The sequence below is a fragment of the Bactrocera tryoni genome, chromosome 1, assembly GCF_016617805.1.
Source record: "Bactrocera tryoni isolate S06 chromosome 1, CSIRO_BtryS06_freeze2, whole genome shotgun sequence".
Classification (NCBI taxonomy): domain Eukaryota; kingdom Metazoa; phylum Arthropoda; class Insecta; order Diptera; family Tephritidae; genus Bactrocera; species Bactrocera tryoni.
The window spans coordinates 38,926,202-38,953,081 of record NC_052499.1 but is presented as its reverse complement, the minus strand read 5'-3'; the positions used below and the strand labels follow the sequence as shown (position 1 = coordinate 38,953,081).

The 26,880-nt window shown below is 35.8% G+C and overlaps 1 protein-coding gene across 1 annotated transcript in view; it reads left to right on the top strand.

Moving 5' to 3' along the window:
* The window catches only part of LOC120782656 (methionine--tRNA ligase, mitochondrial), a 41,059-nt gene that overhangs the window by 1,309 nt on the left and 12,870 nt on the right, over window positions 1-26,880 (top strand). The window contains exons 4-5 of the mRNA XM_040115029.1: window positions 549-642; window positions 3,862-4,032. Of these exons, the coding sequence (XP_039970963.1) occupies window positions 549-642; window positions 3,862-4,032 (265 nt within the window). The remainder of the gene's footprint in view (window positions 1-548; window positions 643-3,861; window positions 4,033-26,880) is intronic.

Sequence of the window (26,880 nt, the reverse complement as noted above, 5' to 3'; positions counted from 1 at the left end):
TGCTTTCCAACTACCAGGATATTATTAGTGTACAGTATTATTACTTGCGATGAGTCCTGGATTTTGCTTGCGACCCGGAACGATCAATCGACCAAATATGGTGGCAAAGATGAATAGGCTGCAATCTTTGGTTGTTGCACCACGATAATGCACCGTCACATACTGCATTGATTCTTAGTGAGTTTATCACCAAACTGTCAACCAATATCGTGCCGCTACCATCCTATTCGCTTGATTTAGCACCATGTGACTTCTGGCTATTCAGCAAACTCAAATTAACGCTGCGGGGAAACCGTTTTGAGTCAATTGAAGACATGAAATATGAATCGCTACGCGCGTTGAAGGCTATTTCGAAAATCACTTTAACAACTGTTTCGAGAATTGGAAAAAACGTTGGCACATGTGCATTGAGGCCAAGGGGGATTGCTGAGGGAGGCGACATAGAATTTGAAGAATATATTGAGAATTTTAAAATTATAAGTCCTACTATATTTTGTTCATAGTAGTGTATATTCATTGTTAATTCTCATGTATTTGTTTTATTTTAGTATCGAAGATGGTGGCCACCCAGCGTACAAGTGATCGGAAAAGATATTTTGAAATTCCATGGCATTTATTGGCCCGCATTTCTTATTGCTGCAGGTAACGGAACAATAATTGAAAATTTATCACGCTTAGGAAATTATGTCACTGTAAAGACTTAAAATTGTATCGGTAAATCAGTATTTTTTATTAGGGTATTAGCTTTTATTTTTAAGCACAATTTCTATATCAGTGTACCTAATATCAAGAGCAACAAACATAAGCAGTTTCATGAAGGCTTTAGATCCTTATAATAAAACCAACCATAGGGACTGCAATACAAAGATTACACTGGTAGACACATAAGTTGTGACATGACAATTCTTAGGTGCTTCTAAAGCAGTTTGATATCCTGATGTCAAATCTGAAAACAGAATTTTTCTATCACCCACAGATATTCTGTAACCTGCGGCTTTAGATTTTACAATACTACTGTGCTCAAATTGAAAGATGAATTAATTTGTCCTTCGCGTGTTTTTCGAATCGGCAAATTTTTGTTTTTTGTAAGTTGGTAGTAATTTTAGTGACATCTATCCTGAATTTCACGTCGAAATATTCATTACTATTTGAGATACGCGTCGTTTTGTTAGGCCCTAAAAGTGAATTCTTCAATTTTTACTAAGTCTGAATTTATTGAACAAAGAAGTGCGATAATGCACCATCTCATACTGCATTGGTTATTTCTGATAATTTCGCTACATTTTCAACTAATATCACGCCGCAACCACCGCATTTGCCTGATTTACCTTCGTGTAACTTCTGGCTATTCAGCAAATTCACATGGCCACTCCGAGCAGTGGCCAGTACGTCAGGCACTCACTTCGGTACAAAAAACGTTACCAATGAACCTCTAGTTGATCCCTAAACGGTATTACTACCACCTTTCCTTTTAAATTGGATTTAATTAATGGGTTTTGTTAAGGCAATGGACAGAAATGGAAGAGGGTTCTTGTATCTGAAACAAAAATTTCCAAGAGTCAATGAAGCAAAAATTCAGGAAGGCATATTTGTGGGTCCGCAAATAAGAGAACTAATGAAAAATGAAGCATTTGAAGAAATGCTCAATGAAACTGAAATACGAGTCTGGAGTGCCTTTAAAAGCGTTGTTAAAAATTGTCTTGGAAATGTGAAAGCTGACAATTACAAAGATCTTGTGACTGAACTACTTACTGCCTATAAAAAAATGGGTTGCAACATGTCCCTTAAAATCACTTTCTGGACTCCCATATGGATTTTTATCCGAAAATTTAGAGACCGTAAGTGACAAACATGGGGAACGGTTCCTCCAAGGCATTTCTGCTATGGAGAAACGGTACCATGGTAAGTGGAGTGCCAGTTTGCTTGCCGATTACTGCTGGATATTGTTAAGGGATACTGCAAAAACTAAATATCGCCGAAAAACATCGACAGTAACATTTTAAGGTACACTTTGGTTAATAACATAATATAGCAATAATATATCTATCGCTGTTTTTCTTTTTAAACAACAATTCTCTTTGCAAAAAACCTATAGGTGATAGAAGAAATCTGTAGCTATTTTCTGCTTTTATGGCAATTTTTACATAATAAACACTTTGTTCTGTCTGTTCCTGTCACAAAAAACAAGTGGATTTTTGCAGTGTTATTTACCACATAAAACTTAGTAAAATGTCAAGTTTTAACTCATATTAAGTTTTGTTTGATATGCGTATTCTGGACTCAAAAAATCAAGTGATGATGATAAAATGATTTTGTAATAGAAATAGGCGTTATTGTTTGTTCGTTTTTAAGCTATAAAGTCTGGGTAGTTAGTGAGAAAGAAAGCTGAAGGTCGGATCTTGAGCTACATGTGTAACAATTGTTCCCATCATGAATTACTATATTTCATAATAATATTTGCTGTCATGTTATAATTTAAAATTAAACTTCTCAACGATCATCATCAATTGAAAAATAATGTTTTTTGAGATCAGCATCAAAGTTTCTTCAGGATGTTTTATACGAGTTATCATTTACATATGTATGTACTTGAGCACATGTAATTTCAACAAAAATGTATCTATGAATGACTAAATGAAAGTAATTTTGTCTCAAAATAAATAAAATATAATATGAAAAAATCGATGGAGCAGGTGCCCTCACCCTGTGCCTCCGAAATCTGGTTCTACGGCCCTGGTCATATATTAAATAGTATTATAATAACCTTAACCATGATCCTTAATACATTAACTTGTATACAAATAAGGACGAAAATGTTATTTCTTGTATAAAAATCGAGACTCGAGTCCAGAAAAAACCGCCTTGTTTCATTCAGCTAAATACATATAACAGATTTAGTCATGCGATTCTTTTATTAAAATATATAGGGTGATTTATATCGAAGTTCCCTACGTTCTTTTTAAAGAAAAAACGTGGTAACATCAAATTTAAAGGGGAATATGTGGGACAGCTCTTAAAGTTAAATCCACTGACTTCGAATTTCGGTACTCAATTTTAATAATTTCGACTAGTTGGATCGTATATCTTTCTATGATGAAATGGCAAACCTTACTGAAAAGAAATGACAAGAGAGTGGGGAAAAATATGGCATCGTTTGCTGTCTCTATCGGTCTACTTTTGTAGTGTCCCTATTGAAAACCCCTTTGAATAGTATATATATGTATGTCTAAAATTGCTTCAATTCCGATCTTGTAGTTGACTCTTAACACCTTAACGTATTTCCCTGGCTTTCATTCCTGTAAATTGCAAGAGTATGAAATGTTCGGTTGCACCCGAATTTAGCCCTTTCTTACTTGTTTATTATTGCTTTTCTTCTAATATAATTGAGATATAAACACACCCAGAGTGTGCTAAATTTTACTAAAATCAGTTCATTAGTTAAACCTAGAGAAAACGTGACACGTTTTATTTAAGGCACTGTGACCCAAGTGGGCCAGAAATGAAAAATTTTTATGACAAAAACCATGATAGCGTGTGATGTTGGCTTTAGAAAGAGATAATAGTGGAAATATGTATGTTTTCCTTGATGATTCGGTCGTATGTATGTTGCTGTGTACTCCGCTAAAGAAGTATATATTTAGTATATTGCTCCAAAAGTCCAGGCGCCCAAAAAATACAAGTTAGAGTAGTTAACCAATCGGATTACGGGTATAAAAGTTAGCTATTGTTGACTTTGAACATTTTTCCCAACATAATGTATTTACAGTTAATTATCCCACTTTGGTTTACATATTATACTTAATTCGCTGAGATGCTTAAGTTTTCAACTTGATGAGATTATTAAATTTTTTTCTGTTGCAGGCTTGGAACCGCCACAACAGCTATTCGTGCACTCCCACTGGACAGTGGACGGGCAAAAAATGTCGAAAAGTAAGCAAAACGTGGTGGATCCGGTTGCGGCAGCCAAAACTTACACAATGGAGGGCCTGCGGTACTTCCTGTTGCGCGAGGGTGTAGCTCACAGCGATGGCAGTAAGTACAAGTAATAGTTTTCGTACACACATACATTTATACCTTAAATGTATACACACTCGTACATATGTATGTACGTCTGTAGAGTATAGCAGCGAAAGCACTTAGTAAACATCGAAAGTGCTTGAAGTAGAAATGCAGGAAACAACACAACTTAAATATTTAGTAAGAAATTAGCAAAGAAAATACACAGAAGGAAGCACTTTATGTACGAAGAGTTGTAGTTTTTACACGCGACGGCGGTCATGATGTTTATCCTTTCACTGTTTGCTATTTTCGTCTGCGAGCGGATCTTTGTTCAGGTAAAAAAGTTTCGTGCAAGTTTAAAGTATGGAAGATTAAAGCAACTATTTCGACTTTGTGAAGAAAAAATAATTCTAACATTTGCAGCTTAAAGTGAGTTTACCGAATTAGAGAATTTATTTAACCGTCGCGATTGCACGATTGGGATCACGCGCATCTACAAACGAACAAATCGCTATTTATTTACTTAAGCGGCCGGGCCTCTTCTCACACTGCTATTTATTGTTGTAGAGGCAAAATAAATACAAATATAAGATTTTCTCAAAATTTAGTTTACTTATATACTATGTATGTACATATGTATGCATGTGCGTGTGTAGCATGTCTGCACTGTTGCGGTGTTATGACTCCTTCGCACCCTACTGTGGGTTGAGTGGCTCTAAAAACCATAAGTTAATTTAAACTTCTGGGTTTAGCATGAGTGTGTGCGTTTGTCTCCAACTTGACGGCTGCTGGTGCAAAACTTTTGCTTCACACACATGCGCGTATACAAGTACATTGTTTATGACTTTTCTTTAACCTAACGCACTTCCTTGGTCCAATTTGCTTCTGCTTCGGTGGTCTACGAATCGCATTTGCAAAAGATTTGCACAAAAACAACTACAATGGTTATTTTAAGAATCATCGTTGGTGTGCGTGTGTAATTTCGTGCAAGCTTCAGGGCTGTACGTACATACATATGTATGCCTGTATGCGCACACCCTTACATACGTAGTTGCAAAACAGTTTACTTGCATAAATAAACTTTCAGCCCGCCTTGCTTGGAACCCTAACGAATATTGTTCTAGTTTCCAGCTGAAAATTTGATTAGTCTTCCAGTGTTTTGAGAAAAGTTTTCGGTTATTGTATTGTCACTTCACCTAGGCCAATGCATATTTGAGTATTTTATAATTAATAATATGTATGCAAAAAGATGAATTGAACCTTTGTGACCATAGGGTCATTTCGTATTTGCATACACACACATGTATGTACATATAAACTTGTGCACAATAGAAAGATGTCATCAATTTTTGATCTTGCCTTTTCTTTGTAAAACTTGGACTAACGAGATAAATTTATGTAGAACAAGTTGGAAGAATTCTAATTATAACCTTGTGGAGCTACATTCACACTGGCATGAATGTGGAAATATAAGGTGAGTTTGCAATATCTCCTTTGAAATGGTTCTTAATAATTCTTGGTAATGATAGCATGTGTCTAGTTGTTGAATAAATAAAGTTGTTGTGAAAATCCAACTGGAATTATGCAGAAATGCTTACATTTTACTATTTTACATACAATTTGGTGCTTTTATGAGTATAATTAAGTTTGGCATTAAATATATCCTTTACATTTCAACCACATGTAGTATTGTGGTCCACCGACGGTTTCTTGATAACGAATTCACCTTAATAACCTGTTTTTGGTATATTTTTGTCATTTCTTCTTTTCCACCTGATCTTTCCAATGGAGTGGAGGTCTTCCTCTTCCTCTGCTTTACCCGGCGGGTACTGCGTTGAATGAGCTGGAATGTTTTCATCCATTCGGACGACATGACCTAGCCAGCGCAGCCGCTGTCTCTTACTTCTCAATTGCCTACTCAGTTCGAAGTAGCGCCTGTGGACAAGAGATGTTCTGCGTTGACGTTGCTGTTGCTATAAATACTGGTGCCTAGATAGACGAAATTATCTACGACTGGGAAGTTATAACTGTCAACAGTGAGGACATGGGAACCAAGTCGTGAGTGCGACGACTGTTTGTATGATGACAGAAAATATTTCGTCTTTCTTTTCTTCGCTAACGCCTAATTGCTTCGCTTCTTTATCCAACCTGGAGAAAAGAAAATTAACGGTGTGGTGGTTATGGCCAATGGAATGGATGTCACCGGGGTTCGCCAGCAGCTGTACACTCTTGTAGAAGATTGTACCTTCTCTGTTCAGATCTGCAGCTCGAATTATTTACTCCAGAAGTTGATTGAAGAAGTCGCTCAATAGAGATTCGGAATGTGATATTAAATGTGAATATTAAAGATGAAATAAGTGCGTGGTCTGCATTCTATATAAGAACGCGATCAAAATTAAAAACAACAATAAAACGCTCATTGTAATATAATGTAAGCCATTCATTTTCATAAACCGGTTGTCGTGTTTTCTTCCACACAGATGAAGTATCTTTCAATATAATGACTCTTCAAGTGACATTGTCAACATTTACATACAGTAAGATCTGTTTTTACACGGTAGGTTAGTTCCTAAGAAACCCGTGTAAATCAAAATCGTGTAAAAAATACACGATTCATATGTAAATTTGGGGATCTGTTCGAAAACCTTAAAAAATCGTATGAAACGAAAAAAGTTCGAATATTTTCCTATAAAAAGTGATATTAAACCCCATTAAGTAATAATAAAACAAAACAATTCATCTTTCTATGGCTTTATTTTCATTGATAAATCAGAACAAATTTCTGATCTTTGCACCACTGAAGTTCCACTTTGCACGAAAGCTTGTAAAATGCTTTTCCAACAAGCGTTTAAAGTTGATTGCCGCAAAATATTAAAATTTTTCCATTCTTCCATAACATTAAAATTGTTTTCATCCACTGAATCTAAAATATATCTTAACGTTTGCTTGTTTGTAGTACATTTATATGCTTCTATAATACCCATATCGAGTAGCTGAATCAGAGAAGTGGTATTAGGCGGCAAAAACAGCAACAAAATATTCGAATGTACCAGCACTAAGTGCATTATCAACAAGCAAAAGTATTTTGTATTCCCAACCTTTTTGTGTCATATATTTCTGGACTTCAGGAACAAATACAGTTATTAAACCAATCTTTAAATAGATTATCCATGTATACGTAATCCATGCCTATTTATTCGCTATAACATGAACTGGAAGTTATTTAATGTCCTTACCTTTTAAAGCTCTTGGCATAAGGGATTTGACGGTTAAGAGTGGCTTCAACATTTTATCGCCAGATGCGTTACTGCAAAGCAAGAGGGTCAACCGATCTTTGGCTGCTTTAAAGCCACCAGCTGTCTTTTGAGATTTTGTTATAAATGTTCCTTTTGGCATTTGCTTCCAAAACAATGCCGTTTCGTCGGCATTAAATATTTGATCTGGAGTACTTACATATATCTGCCCTCTTGAATTACGTTTGCTAGTTGATCCGGATAGTTTTATTGTAGCAATTTCGTGTGCTGATGCCAATTCTCCTTGAATTTTTACATTGTGAAAATCATGTCTTTTGAGAAAACCTGTCAACCATTCATGACTTGCATTGAAAGCGATTTTATTAGTTCCCTGATGGGATACTCCAGAAGTTGTTTGTATATTCTAAGTGCTTTCTCTTTAACAATCTTCGCGTCTATAGAAATTTTTTTCCCTGTAAATCTTCAGTCCATAACACCATATGTTTTCCAGTCTTCTCTAAAGTACATTCTCGACTATAAGAAGTTGTTTTGGAACTAAATGCTGACCCAGAAATTACTGATTGTAACTCTCATTTTCGTTTAAAGCAAAAGCTCTGCCTTCACCATTTCTTAGAGTCTAGAATTTTTATTTTCGTTTCTAATGAAATCTGAAAATGCTATTGTATTAATAAGGGCACTGAAAAATAAAATAAAATAAAATTACTTATTGCAATTTTCTAAGTTATTAAATCTAATACAATTTTAGCTTTTGAAAAGTTATTAACAATTTCGATTATGTAATTTGCAGATCATGTAAAACATTAAATTTTTTTTATTAATTCGTGTTAAATAAAAAATAACGTGTAAAAAAATTTAAAATTTCTTCTTGACGAACCGTGTTATTTCAAAATAGTGTAAAAAAGATTTTACTGTACATCTAAAAGTCTGTATGTTCTTATTTCAGGCGTTTATAGGATTCTTGAAATTGTGTGTCAACATCAGTTGTTAGATCTGTCGAAGTCGAAGTTCTCTAAGAGTACCTAGACCCACTCGCATCGTTATTCTGTAATATATTATTAACATGAAGGTCATTCTATTTCTATAAATATTTTGATGCGAGTCAAACTACTATTGGTTGTAGACAAATAGTTCGGGTTTCATGCTTAGCTCTCACTAAAACTTTCAGATTTGTGGAGCTGTAACAGGTTAAGCTGCAAATCCATTGGTACGCCCACATGCAGTAATTGTTACAATAATATTATTTATTACAACAGGGCATTGGTGGAGAGAGGAGTAGAGGGTGATGTCAGCCAAGAATGCTTGATTATGCAGAGAAAGCAAAAATCAGGAGAAAGTCACACTAGTGCGCACTTGCTCTTACATATGTATATGTATATTCCTAAAGCAATGATAATTATCCTACATATGTATGTATGTATACTTTTGCACAAACACTATCGCTTAGGCTCTGAATGGCTACTATAATTCAAATTAATTTGAGCATATAATTGTTATGAGTCGGCGAATACGTAATGAATTTACCATGTACATAGAATATGTATATGTATGTATATTAGGGTGTCCGTTATTTCCCAAGTTAATCTTCTTTTGCTTGCAAATGTCGCCAGAACTTTTTCGTTTGGCACTAAAGTAGGGTAAGCAAGCGAGAATTTTTGACTTTTTGCATTACATCTTCTAATCTTGAAATAAAAAAACAAGTTTGAAGTGACAATATTCTAATACAAAATCTTCCGCTCTACAAAAAAGATTTTGGTGATTTTTTTCATAAAAAAAACTCTTTAGAAGTTATATGCAATTAAACTTATTCATCAAATGTACCAAGTATTGCTAAAAGTGTATTTTAAATTCTGTGTTACTCATACGCCATGGTACTCGCACTATATGAATACATTTCTTAAAGTAGTGGTTTTATGGAAAAAATCATTAAGACCTGTTTTATGTAGAGCGGAAGATTTTATAACAGAACATAATATTTTCAAGATCAATGTTTTATACAATTTCAATGCTTCTTCTTTCAATGTTTAAAAATCCACTTGGGTAAAAACGGCCACCCTAAAATAAATAGATATGTATATATACATATATATATACATATACATATATATTCACAGAAAGTTATATATTTAGACTAAATACTCAAATAAATTTCCTCTGCTTAACACAAACGCCTTGCAGATCCCAGTACATGCATTATATAATTTGATATTACGCCTACATACAGACGCACTTGAACAGGTTTCCTAAGTGTATGTGTTGGCTGTGGTTACTCCCGTTGAATGCAATTAGTAAGTCATTGTGCCTTGGTTAAGGAGCGTTGTTTTTTAGTCTTACTTTTTTGTTTTTATTGTTTGGTTGCTGGTGTGAAAATTTTGGCTAGCAACAATAATGAAAGCTTTGGCCCGCTCCTCAAATATTAGTAAGTCCAATAAATATTTCTAGGCGTATACATAATATTAGTGGAACCCTCTTAGAAGAAGGCCAACAAGTAATTACAAACTTTGCTAAAGCTCAAAATTGAGTGTTCAACTGTGATACACTTGGTGTTTTGATTAAACAGGTGGTTAACCAAAATCCGTTTTTCCTTTGCTGCTTTGTACTAAATATAAACTAGGAAGTTCCTAAGAACTTTAGAAGTCGTTGAGTAAATGGTCTGAATTATTTGCAATGGACGGATGGATGTTATAAATTCGTTCAAATCACCCTAAGCCAGCATAGAGATGTACACAAAAACACCCAAAATCGCAGTTTAGGAGTTTAGAAGTGGATTAACTTATTGCAAATAACGATATTTTAACAGCCGCCTTTTGTAGCATATATTAAAACACTCTCTAATAGTGAGTGCGGAAGTGTTTGCGGAGATCAGATTTAGATACCAAGAAGACTGTGTGACTGTGCGTCCTTCCCGACTACTTGGATCAGCCTGCTGCCGAATAGGAACAGTGAACTTGTTTACGATGTGTTAAAACTTGAGGAAAAAGTTGGAGAAAGAATCAATTATTATTAACTATCCACCTCCAACTCTAGTTTCAGGCATCCTTAGCACTGCAACATTATTCAAGCAGATGTGGATCTCATCATTGTAAATACGAGTATATGCATCTATCGTCAACTTAGCAATCTTGCCTTCAGGTAATTTAAGGTATAATAAGACTAATATTGGTGCGAGACCAAAGTGGATCGTAGGCAGTTGTAAAGAACACGAGCTCGCAAAGAAATGCTTAAATATTAACTCTTTTGTCTTTAGCAGTCCAAATTAGATACCTCACTCGGGATCTGACACTAACTTAGCCTAGTTTTTTAAAATTGCACTTATGTACATGTTGTCTATGAACTGAAAATTGTGGGAAGAACAACTCTTGCTTAAAATAGACACTTTAAGTTTCGTTTAACTTTTTATACCCTGAACAGGGTACATTAAGACCCTGAAGGAAGCGTCGGAGACCCTATAAAGTGTATACATATATAAATGATCAGTATGTTAAGTTGACTTGATTATGTTCGTCTGTCTGTCTGTCTGTCCGTCTGTATATATACGAACTAGTTCCTCAGTTTTTAAGGTATCGTTTTGAAATTTTGCAAACGTCATTTTCTCTTTAAGAAGCTTCTTTGTCGGAACTGCCGATATCGGACCACTATAACATATAGCTGCCATACAAACTGAACAAACGGAGTCAAGTTCTTGTATGGATAACTTTCACATTTGACAATGTATCTTCACAAAAGTTGGCACAGGTTATTTTCTAGGGCAACAATGTAATCTTCGAAGGAATTGTTCAGATCGGCTAACTATAGCATATAGCTGCCATACAAACTGAACGATCGGAATCTAGTGCTGGTATGAAAACTTTTGCATTTGACGTGGTATCTTCACAAAATTTGACATGGAATACTGCTTAAGGTAATAAAGCAAGGTGTGGTCCAAAGTAAATCGGACTTTTTAAATCTAGCGCCTCCTGGTGGCGACATCTAAATGTCGACTGGTGCGTTAGAATCTGCTATCTTTATCGATTGTGAGAATTTCATGACATTTCATAGATTGGAAGTGAAGTTATAGCGTTTTAAGTGTCAGTATGTTTGTGTTATTGGTGCGAAAATGAGCTTCGAACAAAGAGCCAACATTAAATTTTGTTTTAAAATTGGTAAAACTTTTACCAAAATGTTTCAATTGATGAAACAAGTTTATGGCGATGATTGCCTATCCCGTAGCAGAGTGCACGAGTGATTTCAACGTTTTCAAAGTAGTCGTGCGGACATAAATGACCATCAATATGTGGGCCAATCAAAATCCGTGATCACCGGAAATTCCATCGAAACTGTGCGTGAATTCATCAAAAATTAACCGAAAGTATCATTGAAATTTATGGAAATCGAAATGCACATCTCCAAAACATCGATTTTCGCATTTTGACTCAACATTTGGGCTTACGAAAGATGTGTGCACGGTTTGATCCGCACAAATTGACTGACGACCAAAAATTGCTCAGAATCCAACATTCTTGTGGCCGATTATTTCACCAAAAATCGAAATTCAACCATTAACCACTCCTCGTATTCACCTGATATGGCACCGAGCGACCTCTTCCTTTTCGGAAAAATTCATTTGCCCACGAAAGGAAAGCGTTATGCAGACATAGAGGCCATTAAAAGGCTTGCACCGGCATACTGGCGACCATACCGGGCAACGAGCTAAAATACTCGTTCGACTTGCTTTTGGACCGTGCAAAAAGCTGTATTGAAGCAGAAGGAGACTATTTGGATAAAATAAAGTGATTTTGCCGAAAAAATCATTTGTTCTGTTTTCTTTTAAAGTCCTGTTTACTTTGGAATGCACCTTGTATAATCTCCGAAAAAACTGTTCAGATCGAATTACTATAGCATATAGCTTCCATATAAACTGAACACATAATTGCTAAAAGAAATGCACCTGTGAAGGATATATTAGCTTTGGTGTAGCCGAAGTTAACGTTTTTTCTTGTTTGCTATCTTTCCGCTTAAGCAAACTTGAAAACTTTCCTAACTGTCTACAGTCCATGCTCATTCTAAGCAAATATTCTTAATGCACTATAGTGTATTTATTATTATACTCTTGCAATATGTTCCTACAGTGTACAATATTTTTGTTCATCTAGCAATTGTACGTAGCACCTAAAACCAATCGAGCTAGATGGAAATTCCATTTGATTATTTCACAAACAAATGTAGATGTGAGATATATAATTGGAATTTGGAGAGAATACTTTTATGATAATTGTGTGTCTGTGTGGTAAAAGAGGGTTGGATAGAGTAAATTTTCCCTAAGACCCAATATACCTGTAATAAAGATTTCCGAACTTTTGGGTGACATAATACTCCATATATCAGCCCATATGTGAGATATCGTAATAAAATTGGAAGAGCATGTTATATGGTATAATAACGGTGTATATTTTTGTTTGGAATGAATGAAATCGGGTGAAAACTTGCCCTGGACCCCATTCAACTAACAAGCCTTTTATACCCGAAGGCATTTCCCCGACTTTTTAATTCTTGCAAGTGTAGAAAATGTTCGGTGGCGCCCGAACTTAGCTCTGTCTTACTGTTTTTTCTGTTTTGTTTTTATTTTACATTGTTGGAACATTTTTCTTTCGTCGCGCTCAATTGGCAACAATGAAATAAATAAAAGTCAATTACCTCGTAAACTTTCCATTTTACTGTCGGTGTTTCACTTTTTATCGCAGCAATGTTTCTTTTTGTGTCTAGTCTCTTCTTAGGGTTAAAACTTCCAAGCTCGTGGCTGAGTGGTGCAATTTGAGCGTTGCTTGTTTTAAACATTTATTTTATATTACAGCTTTTGCACAAAGCAAACTTTTCTCAACTCCCCATTAGTGCCGTGGTTTTTGCAGTTTTATGTTATAATTTATTAATTTTTTCAATTCGAACTTTCTTAAACTCGCATTTCACAGTTTATAAGCGTTGATAGCAACCTGTCAAGAGTTGAGGGGAGCTCAATAGTAAATAACGGTTTATATACGACACAAAAAGCAAAATTTTTATGTAAATGGTGAAGAGGACTAGCAAATTGTCAATAGATTGAGAAAAAGACTGCTAACCATTCACTGTTAAACAAAAAAACAAAAGCGCAACAAAAACAGTGTTTATTTTTATGCTTCGAACTTTTTGCCTCTTACCCTGATAGTGTTAACAAAGTGTCACTGCGGTTGTAGATGGGATTACCGTCACCTTTTACAGTTTTTCATCTCTGCTCCTCCCCCACTTTTTGCATACACATAGTATATAAATCCTGCAAGTTATGGCGTTGAGTAAAAAACGCTTAAATCTATAAAATTAATTCTGCTTTTTCAGCGTTAAACTCGATTAAGGCGCGTCAAGAGTGAAGTAAGTTAAATGCCATTTCCTTTCCAGACTCTTTTTTCACTTGAACAATTTCATTACTTACATTAAACTCTTGGGTGGTTCAAGAAGTTCAGGAACGTAAATACGAAAGTGTTGTAAACAAAATTATAAAATGTGTAAATAGCCGTTTAAATAAATTTATATTATAAATCTTACCACGAACTGTAAATATTATAAGAGTTCATAACTACCATTTCATAGATCTTGGGTTCAAATCCCAGTTGATAAACATTTAATGGAAAAATGTATGAAATAAGCAAAATCGGTTGATAATCTTACTTGTGTATTTAGAGTTGGGAGCTATTCCGAAGCTAGGTTGAGTTGAGAGAATTTACGTTTCAAGTTATGTCGCGATATATTGCTTCTTTGGTAAGTTACAGCTCTTAATTATTATTATTCAAGTTCACAGATTCTCTTAGAGTATTATAGTACCTAAGAATTTTGGATCACATTCCTTAAACAAGCTATGCTCTATATTATATTATCTTCAAGAGATTTTATTCCTCTTTCCTATTTTTGATAAGCGCTGTAGTTAAGTAATTTTGGCTATTTTCTTAATGCTATGAACGAGGAACGAATCACATGATCACATTTTTACAATATGTTCTGCTCATGGTTTCATCGTTAGACAAATTCTTTACTCATAAGCTATCTTTTCAATCTCTTAATTTTACTACGTCCAAACTTTAATTATTTATTAGCAGAAGAGTTATGACAGAGTTATAAATAGTAGGGCTTGTTCATCAAGAGAGCGCTTTACTTCACAAATACGCACATAAGCCACAATAGAATTTCTTGGAAGAGTGGCAGATCGATTTCAAAAAAGGACAAACATACCTGCATTTTTGATGTTATGGACAAATTCAATAACGATGTCCAACTTGTTAAAATCTTGCGATGATTTAAAGTAATACTTTTATAATATAAAAGTGTTACCAGACTACAAAACTCGTGAAAATGTGATTCACAAAATACTACACGAAATATTTCTCTAAAACCTGCCATTTGTTGTCAATATTTGTTTGAATTACAAGTAAATAGAGATGTCAAAAATATTCATAGTCAACATTTGCCCTTAAACCTGTTTAATTTTATGTCGATATTGTAAAAATTCACTATAAAGGTGGCAACCTTTTTTGAAACATTTTAAGCTGTAAGTTTTTTAAAACCTCTTTCGTTTGACAAGAGTATTATAATACTAATACAATCGCTCTAATAAAACCTAGTAGTTGAGTTTTTTCACGAACATTAGATTAAAGAAATAAATAATAGCATACGAAGTGACCCGAATTTGTTCTTCTGCAATTTTGACAAAACGATCGAAAGCGTCTTAGACAACTAGTAAGTGGCAAATTGCTTTTCTCGATTAAACTAAGGTGCAATCAGCTTGTTACAAAGAGCTTCAAAACTACAATAAGCGCAGGTTTGATGTTATTGCTTATAGTCTCGTCATAAAATGTATTTAAAGGTCTCTTAAAAATATGAAAGTTTATATTTGCATTTAGTGTTCAATAGTAACCGCGTAAGCGGTGTCTACGCCAATAAAGAAGAAGAATATCACTACTATTTTAACACATGAAACATAATAATTATTTTCTATATTCGCAACAAAAGGAGCAATCGACTAAAAGATTTGCAGGAAAATGGCGCACTCGAAGCTCAGCAGTTACGAATGTTGAAAAAGTTTGATTGTTGCACCGCGCTAATAGCATATTGGATATTTCCCACAGCAAGTAAAACGAATGAACAGTAGAAATATGAACCAAAGTTGCCACTTGAAAAATTTTGGGTCCATCCAATGGTATATTACTATGGGTAAAAAATAGTAAAATCCATTCGTCGAAATATGGTTTTTCTAGGTTGGTATGACATCTGTGCCAATTGACATATAAGAATATACGGTTGTCTTTCTGAAGTACATAAAGTGGATTCGGCGATTTTTACGATAAGTGTAATTATTCAACAAAGAAGTTCCAACGAAACATTCAAAATGTTGGAAAAGGCCTTCTTTGATAATTTTTTGTCGCGAGTAAGTGTTTTTGAATAGTAAAAATTATTTAAAGACGAACGACGAAAGACGTCGTCCAGCACGGCCATCAACATCAACTGATGATCAACACGTCAATCGAATAAAGAAATTGGTGCTTGAGAATCGACGATTAACAGACAGAGATCTTACCGGCATTGTTGGAATATCGGAAGGATCAGTGAAAATAGTTTGGAAAGATCATTTGGGCCTAAAGAAATGAAAGCGCGATTTGTTCCAAAATCACCCGATTTTTTCGAAAACCAGCGTCGTGTTAATGTCTGTGAAACATTGCTTTCCGACTACAAAGATATCATGAAAACGTATTATTACTGGCGATGAATCTTCGACCTATGCTTACGACCCGGAAACACACGTTCTATTTTTTTCTCATAGCAGTTTAAATAACCAAACGTGTAGAAATAAGTTAATTTTCGGATTAACATAGGAATTCTCAATAATTAAGGCCGGTTCTTTGATCAAGTCGATGGCACCGTCAAAATGAAAGGCTATCTCAAACTTTAGACAGCTTCATTCAAGTGAAGTAAAGTCGACTTAGCCATGCGCAAATTTTTAAAGTTTTTATCACGTCCTTTTCTCCCCTAGAACCTGCCCATTTGTGGAAATCGTACATATCGAATCACCATAGCATATAGCTGTCATACAAACTGTACGATTAAAATCAAATTCTTAAGTGGACAACTTGGCGTAGTAATGTGAACTCACTCATGCCAAAATAACGACTCTCCTCTTATTCCTACATAATGTGGATTTCCCCTTTCATTGTAAAGGTTATCGATATGGCTTGCCATATTGGCCTACTGCCTACTGATAGCCATGATACTTGACCCAAAGTTCCTAATATATATTGAAGTCCCTGTATTCGGGAGGGTTTCGCCTGTGAAACACCTGTAAAGCTGTAATCTGGAATAAGTAACTTTTTCGCAATTGGTTAATGGTGGCCATTTTGCTCATATAATCTTCTTTTTCGACGAAGCTATACGTAAACGCAGGAAACACCGCACGAAAGTGCAACGCTAAATATGCCAAAGAATACATTACTGAAATAGTAATAATAAATTGCGATGTGCAGCTGCTACTGCCAACACTAAATCGCTTCGCTCTGATGTCATTTCTGTTATGATGGCACTGCTGCGCTGCTTCTGGGCAAGTGCAGTGGGAATCTGGCAGTTAGTTGGCAGCACAATTTATCTTGGTGCATCAACGTAATTTGCATTTGAAGTGCAGTTGAAATTAAAATACATGCGAAGCGGTACTCAAAATGGAAAATATTTCAAGTTCAATCGAAATTGTTCGCTGTTACTATAATGGTGGGAATTTAAAGGCAACAGTGAAGGTACCTAAAATTGCTGTAATCATGTATGAATGCTTATTATTGTATGAATTTCAATGAAACTTATACTAGAAGAACTACTCATGTATGCATATTTCAAGCCGCCATCAAATAAAAAGCAACACTGCGATGAAATTTCGTCGCTCAACATCATAACCCAAAGGTTGATAAAGAGTTCTACTTATTTCATAGGTGAACCTTCCTGCACCCTTCAAATCAACATTTATTTTCGTTTGATGATGAAATTTAGAATTTGTACTTTTACTTTATATGAAGACGATTTGGAGCCCGGCTGACTGTCTGTCTGTCCCTTCGTCCGTGCATGTTGTAACTTGAGTAAAAATTAATATATCTAGATAAAACTCAGTATGACTACGAGTTCGTAGATTAACCGAAAACCTGTAAAGTGCCATTACTACAGACTAAATTAAGATATAAACCTCTAATTCGTTGCCATGGGCCTAGCTCCTACGGAAAAGTGGGAAAAAATTTTTTTCACAAAATGGCGACTGCCTGAAAAAAAAAGTTTTTTGGATCAATTTTTCTGACTATTTCGAATTTTTTAAAAATAATAAAAATAAAAATTTGGGGATGGGGCTAGTTCCAACCATAGGCAAGCCTATAAAGAAGACTATTAAAATTTCAGGTAAATCGGTCCAGTAGAACCTGAGAAATCGTGGGCATCGTTCCGAAAAAGTCAGTTTTAAGAAAAACGCGTTTAAAGCTTCGCGTAAACTTTTTTGTTCGATTAGTTCCGGCCGAACCAGTTTGGATGCCGGGTCAGAAAAATGCCAATATCTCCGAAAATAATTTGAATTTTGAAAAATCTTCTTGTACACATATTCTTGAATAGTGAAACTTTGAAAATATAAAAAAAAATCGATTTTTTTGAATTTATAGACCAGAATACCCCCTTAATGCACATATCTCCTAAACCAATAAAGCTACAATAACCAAGTTCGCCCGGCTCAAATATTATAGAACTTACACCGACAGTGTGAAAATGGATAAAATCGGAAGATAACGCCGGTCACTCCCTATATAACGGTACTGTTCTAAACTACTAAAAGCGCAATAAATCTATAGCTAAATAACCACCACCCACTTTGAAATTTAAAATCGCATATCTCAAGACCTGCTCGAGCGATTTCAACTAAATTCGGGACACAATATTCCCTTGTCATTTTTATGTGGCGAATTCGGTCTACAACCTCGTCTACTTCCCACATAACACAATTTCAAATTAATTACTATAATGGGATAATTCCTTTAAAATATAAACTGCCTAAATGCAACCACAACTGTTCTACTGAACTCACAACTAGGTACTGAATATGTGGACCCCAATATACTTAGTTGACTTGTGACCAAAATATCGATCCATGTATGCGATATACAATTAAATTCAGAGCGAATCCTTTCCTGACAACAGTAATTCTGTGTATCAAAAATGGGTTGATTCGGGTCAATACTTCCCTGAGCTCCATATACCTAAAATAAAGATTTTCGAAGTTCCAGGAGACTTTATGCTGGGCATATCGGCCAACATTCGATTTATCTTAATGACATTAAGGAGAGCGTGTTTTACTCAACAGTATACCTTTGTGCCTAAAATGTTTGTGCCTGAATGGATAAATCGAGCGACACTTGATCTAGCTCCTGTATACCGATTCTCTGATTGACGTTTTACTATTTCCCTGGCTTTGATTCTTGCAAGTTGCAAGAGTATGAAATGTTCGGTTGCACCCGAACTACCCCTTTTTTACTTGTTTAAATTCCTTTTATTAATTTGGTGGAAATTAAACGAATTTAACGAACATCTCTTTGTTACTTAAAGCTCGTTCAATTTATTTGAAGCTTGTTGCCGTACATTTTACTTATGAATTACGAATATTTTAAAGTCCAGGTTAGTAAAATCTGAGATTTTTCGAATTTCTCTTATGTTTGGTAATAGTTCCTGTTCATTTTAGATTATCACTTTATAGATTAAAGTAGATTCTCTGCTCGCTTGCTATTATTGACAGGCAGTGATTTTTTCGAAAATATTGAAACTTTTTGAGAATTGCCGTTATCTCTATTTAGTTATTATATTTATTTCATTCATTAGACTTTGCATCGAATGTCTTCTGTATTAAGTGACTTCTCTCAATTTTAATTACTTTATATTCAAATATTTTATTTTCAAAAAACTTGTATATTCCAAGAATGATAGTAAAATCATAATATTGCATATTTATGCACAGTGACGAGTTTTCTCTTCTTTGCATCTAAATTAGATTTGCGTTCGCCCCAACAATTGAAAATGTGATTTGCTTTTTATTCATAACTTTTACAAATACAGACAAATATGTATCTTACTCCTCTCCCCCAAATCTGTATCTGAAAAATAATACTAATATACAATTTAATAAATGTATGAAAAAGTGGGGTTACGGTTGAAACAGCAAAGGGATTGTCGAATTGCAAAGAAAAGTAACAAATGCACTTGAAATCCCCAGTTGAACTGTTGACTCTGCTAACAGACAACAACATCATCAACTACTCCCAGATATGATGTTGACAAGGGTGTCACCAACTTTCTAGAGCATTTCGGTAGCGTGAAGAAGAATGCTTTGGTGTTCTTTCCCTCTTCGTACTAGTCAAAATATTGAAATGCCTGCACTGCCGTAAACCAAAGCATATTTGAGTATGTAGGTGCATGAACGAAATTTGTTTATTCCAGATTTACCAACTGCAGTGCATTTCCTACATCAAACATTCAAGGCAATTCGCTTGGCGGCTATTAGCAGCGAGAGCTGTTGAGTGCCACAAATGTCTATACTGTTGACAGTTGACTAACGGATAATGCAAGACATTTTCACTTATGCTCTTGACCTTTGTTGAACTTATCTGCATATTTGCTACATTCACTTTGGCACAATGTTTGGAAATTGTCCAAGATTATACGCAAATTCACGTTCATCCCCAAATTCACAAATCGAAAACTCATCTTCTCAGATGAAGCCCATTTCTGCCTTAATGGCTTCGTCAACAAACGCAATTGTCGCTATTAGGATGAGTCAAATCCTCGCATGGTTCGGGAATCGCAAATGCATCTCTAAAAATGTATCGTTTGGTGTAGATTGCGGTATGACGACCTCATCGGGTCTTATTTCTTTCGAAATGAGACAGGATATACTATACGTTACTATCAATAGTGAGCATTATAATATGATATTGACCGACTTTGTTTGTTTTTGTTGGACTTGATGAAATCGACGCGGACGACGGTGCGGCGCCTCTTATTTTATGTCTAAACATGGACACGCAGTATGTAGCGACTCGAAGACAACATTTAGTGCACTATAGAAGAAAAGCTGCACCGGGTCTTCAAAAATGTACGTAAACGGTTGCAGATATTCAAACGGAGCCGTGGTAGCAATATCAAAAACAAAACAACCATTTTGTCAACATTTGAGCTTGTATACATCACGTCGCTTTTGTTGATACAAGCCCACATTACAAAATAAATAAATACATATTTTAGATCGCTTTCTAAAAAACAAAAAATTGATTTTTGAAATGAAAAATTTCGGACATAAATTGTTTATAAAAAATATTTACCGATAAGAAAAAATCTTCATTTTGTTACTAAAAATTATTTAGGAAGCTCGTGCTAAAATTTAAAATAATCGGTTTAGCAGTTTTCGATGACCACCGCTTTTGAAAACACCATTTTGAGAAAAACTCTTTGACCATAGAAACTCCACAGACCCGTGGAGCTGTACCTGAATAAAAGCCTGCATTGGTCTACATAAAATACCTCAATTTGTCTTAATTTGTTTTTGGCAAGTACAATTAGTTTCTGGAACCGTTTTGTATCAACTTTTCCAGAAGGCCAGGCACTTGTTTCCAATGGTTTTTCTACTAGAACTTTCCTCTTTCCGTACATCATTTCATTAAGTGTGTGAGGCCTACCGCGAAGAACGGTTCGGATCCTATCGGACTAGTTGCCTCACCTTCTTTCGATATCGGCTAGTTCATTTCCATTGATGCCTCTACACCTAGGGATTCATGCTAGCGAAATGTTATTTTCCGTGGTAACCGTGTTAAGCATTCTTATGTACCATTTGTACCATTGTTGATTTGATTTCAACGAGTGATATTGCCTCAATTTCCACTTAACTATTACTGAGAATGACAATACGTGACTCGTCATTGTTCTCCTCTAAAATAACCTTAGCACATCTGTTAATGGCATGGACTCAGCTTGAATAATACGTGTAAACGTGCCCCAGACACTACTATACTCAATTAGCGCTGCCGTTTTCGAGCCGTCTGTATAACATAGCATTGTGCCTCAACGAAAGTCCTCCCATTCACTCTAACAGCATAGTGTGGCTTTGAATCTCTTTTCAAAGTAGATTTTTTTGATAATGTCCTTTCTGGGAAAGAGAGCCATTTGTAGCCTCTTTTCAAATACAATCTGTTTCTGAGAGCTCATTCCGCTTAATTCATATAAAAATAGACATCTCTGCTGTCATTTCTACAACAATATAGAGCGTAGTAAGGTCCAGAGTCACCTCTAGTGCAGCGGTTTGGTATATTCATATGGCACCAGTGACACATACGCATGGCCTTTCGTCAGCAGTTATATGTGAGACTCTTAACACCTCTCAATTTATGACTACTATGGGGATTGCTTTTCTATATCTCTCACCGGGAATCGAATAAAATAAAAGGTGGAAATTTTTAATATTCCCACGAAAAGGGCGTTTTTTTTTATTAAAACAAAGTGGCTTTGCGGGAAACATATATATTTTTCATATGCTATGGCCGTATGAACTCAGTATACATGGTTTGTCCGGAAAGTAATAGGACTGATTTTCTTCCGCCGCGACTGCATTTCTGTGAGTGGTACAAGCCTAAAACGCAGCGTTCGTTATAGCAGAGGCATGCGATTAAATTCTGTATGAAACTCGGTAAATCTACGACAGAGACGTTTGATATGATCAAGCAGGCTTACCCAGATGTTGCTTTAGCAAGAAGTGGTGTGTTTCGGTGGCACAAGCCTTTTTGCAGGGGCGGGAAGAGGTCGCTGATGAAGACCGTGCTGGGAGACCTGCGACTTCAACAAACACCGACAGTGTGACTCGTGTGCGCACAGTTTTGAACTCAGACCGTCGACTAAGTATTCGTTTAATTGCCCAGATGTTAAACTTATCAAATAGTTCATGACATTGTGACGGATGACTTGAACATGCACAAGGTGTGAGGAAAGATGGTCCCAAAAGTGCTCACTGACGACCAGAAATCGCGGCGAGTGGAAGTGTGCCAAAAAAATTTGAACATGTGTGAAAGTGACCCCCAATTTTTAAATAACGTAATCACAGGTAACAAGTCATGGATCTTTGAGTATGATCCTTGAAAACCGATGAAAGGCAAGCATGTAAAGACGCCGGAGGGGAACCAAGCAGCATGCAACTCGGCTCTCAAGGGTATTCCTTGACGCCTTCAATGCATGGAAGTCGCGCTCTCAGCACTGCGTCGACGCAGAAGGAGCCTATTTTGAAAGTTTTTAAAGAATTGTAACGATTGATTCAATAAATTTTTTCAAATCGACTCAGTCCTATTACTTTCTGGACAAACCCTATAAGTTTAATGGAAATGTCTCGGTACAATGCAGCGGGTAAATGAAATTTGAGCTCAAGCTCAAGCTTGGCACAAATGATTGCCTTTTTAAATAAATCAAATTAATCCCAGAAAAATGCCTTTATACCCCAAAAGTATGCAACGTTTTCTGAAACAGTGTTGCATATACCCACATACATATATATAACATATGACTAAATGTATTTCTACCATCTGAGATCGTTCGCCTTGTTGTTTGTTTCCTTACCAGATTATTTACACGCCTGGCTGCTCACCTTTCGCTCGAGTGTATGCAATACCAATACACAGCAACATACCTGTAAATTAAATGTGCATAACATACATGTGTATATGTATTTTCTCTCAACAATTTCTGTGTTTTCCTGCTAACATACTTTCGTCCATTGCTATCCGCACATCCAACTATTTTGCACTTTAAATCAATACGACTAGAGGCTAGGCGGCAGAGGCAGAGGCAAAGGCAGTTCTTTATTCAAGCATACAAACTGCACGTAACTGTATTGTATAGAAATTCCTCTACACACACAGACAGGCACATACTAAGCGTGTGTCTGTTTGTACGGAATGCATTTACTTTCGTTTCTGTCGCATCGAAGGTATTCAAAAGAATTGGCTTTTGACTGTGCACACACATGTTTTACATACACTCATGTGAGTATGTTGCATGCCACATTGCAACCTCTCGCTCCATTGCGATCGAGTTCATGAATTCTGGTTGTGCACAAGCTGCTGCTTGCCTTTGCTTCAATGACTACAAATGTATATACATATATATACATACGTGTGTATATGTATATATGTATGTATGTATTCAAATTGTTTATTTCCGCCTTTTTGGGCGTCGTTTGTCGGCAGTCATGCCTCAGTGAGCTTGCAGCTTGCATATTTTGCACATTTCGCCAATAGAATATTTGTGTGAGTGTGTGTTTTGCATGAATATTTTGAATACATATTAGAATTTATACACACACATTAGAATTTACTTAAAATATACACTTATCTGTCTATTCGCATGTAAATGCTACTCTTGCTTATATCATATATTGTCCGTCCAACTTTTTGTGCATAGTTGGGTATTTAGCATGTTGAAGTATTGCGTTTTTACCATCTGCATTCATTTCCTGCTTTGTAGCAGCGGCATGAAAAAATACTCTCTCAGGTATTGCGTAATTGTGTTCGCATGCTTCATATGCTCGTGTGTGTGTTTTACTTGTTTTGAGCAGAAAATAGAAAAAATGCACATAATTACGCTTTACTAATGCCTAAATGATATACAATTTCCATATGAATTCACCGTAATGAGTTTCCATATCTGTCATGTGTAGTTTCATGAAGCGCCGAAACTTAGGTTATATTTATGTCGAGATTATTTTGGCTTAAATCAGTTGGAAAATGTAGCATACTGTATTATGAGTATTTACAGTTAATTACTTCGGAAAAGCAAAATCCGATCGAATTATTGCTGTGTAGTTTAATATTATCACTATTCAACAAATTTATGTAGGTTCTGTGCGAAAAAAAAGAAAGAAAAATTTTAACTACGATTGCACCGAGAATACCCTTCACAAATAAAATAATTTTACATACAAAAACTTGATTTTAATCAGTCGGTTTATATGGCAGCTATAAGCTATAGGGGTTCGATATTAATGGTTCCGACGTATGGGCAGCTTCTTGGGGAGAAGTATTCCAATTTCACCATGTCAGATTGATATCTCAAAAATTGAAGGACTAGTTCGCTTATATACATACAGATGAACGGACTGATAAACGGAAATGGCGAAGGCGAATCAGCTCTTCACGCTGATAATTTATATACAATATACACATACGACCTTTCCCTCTGTGTGTCATAAACTTTTTGGCAAACTTAATATACCCTGCTTATGGTATAACTAAAAGTGGGTAACCGAACAAACTTAGCGGACCGTAAATAGTAACAGAGCTTTACAAAAAAAACAAAAATTGTGCCCTAAATATAGTAGCAAATTCTTTTATGTAGTCATGAGTAAGGTTCCGCGCACCTTTTTCGTTGATCCTCACCCGCAGGTGTTTTATTGAAAATATACGAAACATTTTTCGAAAGGTCTAAAGAAAATCAAACATGCAGTCTACTAAATATCCAGCTTTACTCAATGAAAATCTCGCTTTCGTTTTAAAAGTAATCTGTATGCTATCAGAAACAATGATGTAGCCAAACGCCCAGAAATATTTCCAATATGCCAGTAAAAGTGAATGGAAGGGTGACACATCTACAGCAAAATTATTTACTCAAAATTATCTCAGTGATTTAATACGCGATCAATTTAGGAATGTTAAAGCCTTGTAGACAATTTTCGAAGCTTATGATGAAAAAGTTGAAAGGTAAAATATTTAAAGGTTATCACTGATCCGGAAATTGGAGCTTAAAAAGTTTTGTCCTGATAGTTCAAAATTTCCTATGTAATCAAAAAATATGCTGACGGACTTTCAGATTCTAGGAGCAAATTTAAGTACCAAGTTTGACTATCTCCGCAAGTTTGAAAACACTTCTTTAGTAGCGTCATTGTCGAATTTTTTCTGCGTGGAATAGTGAAAGAACCTCAACATGCGGTTAATCACGGAACAAACGGAGAAATAACCATAACGGAGAATAAACCAAACAATCCACATTGAATACTGCGTCCAGTGCGCGACTTTGAACGATTTGCAAACCTTTATCAGGAGTAAGTCTTTTCATTGTAAAATGGCAAACCAAACTGAGCATACATACATACATATGTATGTATATCAAGCAACTGTTGTCAAAAAGACCAACTTCTCAATTGACCATTGGTAGCGTTATGCCATTATTTTGAGTTGAAATTTTGGAAAGCCTTTACAGTCCCCGCCAACCCATTGGAAACAAAGAAAATGTTCATATAGTTTTGCGTTCAGAGTCAAATAACCCAAAAATTATTAAGATATCTGAGTAAAGTTTCTTGCAGAATATTTATTTGAAATATAATTTTTTCATAAAAGTGAGAAAAATTTAATTTTTTTTAGTATTGGGCTGACAACCCTTAATTTTTAATAACAGCCTCCACTATTTGAAGCATACTATGGAAACAATTCTTTATCATTAAATTTAAATCTGGGTCATTTAGCCTTATATCCTTTATGTTATCTTTGAGTGCGCCTACTCTGCGATTTCTTTGCAAATACACCTTTGATTTAAGGACGCACAACAGTTTTCGATGGGACTTCTTCTTCTTCTTCTTTAGTGACGTAGAAACCGCTAACGCGGTTATAGACCAGCTAACAACGTGGCTCCAATTGGATATTCCAAGCGAAGTCAGGTCCTTCTACATCTGGTCTTTCGAACGGAGTGGAGGTCTTCCTCTTCCTCTGTTTCCCCCGGCGAGAACTGCGTCGAATACTTTCATAGCAGGAGTGTTTTCGTCTTCGACGACATGACCTATGAACTGTGTCAATGTCGTCGCATATCTCGTAATGTCGATTCACCAGATGTTGTCATCGTCCATGCCTCTGCACCATATAGCAGGATAGAAATAATGAGTGACTTATAGAGTTTTGTCTCAATTGCCTACTTAGTCCGAAGTAGCACCTGTTGGCAAGAGATTTCGAGGCTGACGTTGTTGTTGGTGCTGATGCAGGTTCCAAGATAGACGAAATTATCTACAATTTCAAAGGTATGACTGTCAACAGTGACGCGGGTGTCTGGTCGCGAGTGCGACGACTGTTTGTTTGATGACAGGATATATTTCGTCTTGCTCTCGTTCACCACCAGACCAATTTTCTGTGCTGCCTTATCCATTGTGGTGAAAGCAGAACTAACGGCGTGGTTGTTAAGGCCAATGATTCACTCTTATAGAAGATTGAGAAGATACTAGAAGGTATTCTCGGCTTAATTCTGCAGCTTGAATTATTTTCAACAGAAGTAGGTTGAAGAAGTCACACGAAAGAGAGTCGCCTTGTCTGAAACCTCGTTTGCTATCGAACGGCTCCGAGAGGTCGTTCCCGAACCAGACGGAGCTTTTGGTGTTGCTCAACGTCAGTATACACAGCCTTATTAGTTTTGCGGGGATACCAAATTCAGACATCGCGGCATAAAGGCAGCTCGTTTTCGTTCTGTCAAAAGTAGCTTTAAAATCGAGGAAGAGGTGGTGCGTGTCTATTTTCTTTTCACGGTTCTTTTCCAGGATTTGGCGCATGGTGCGATC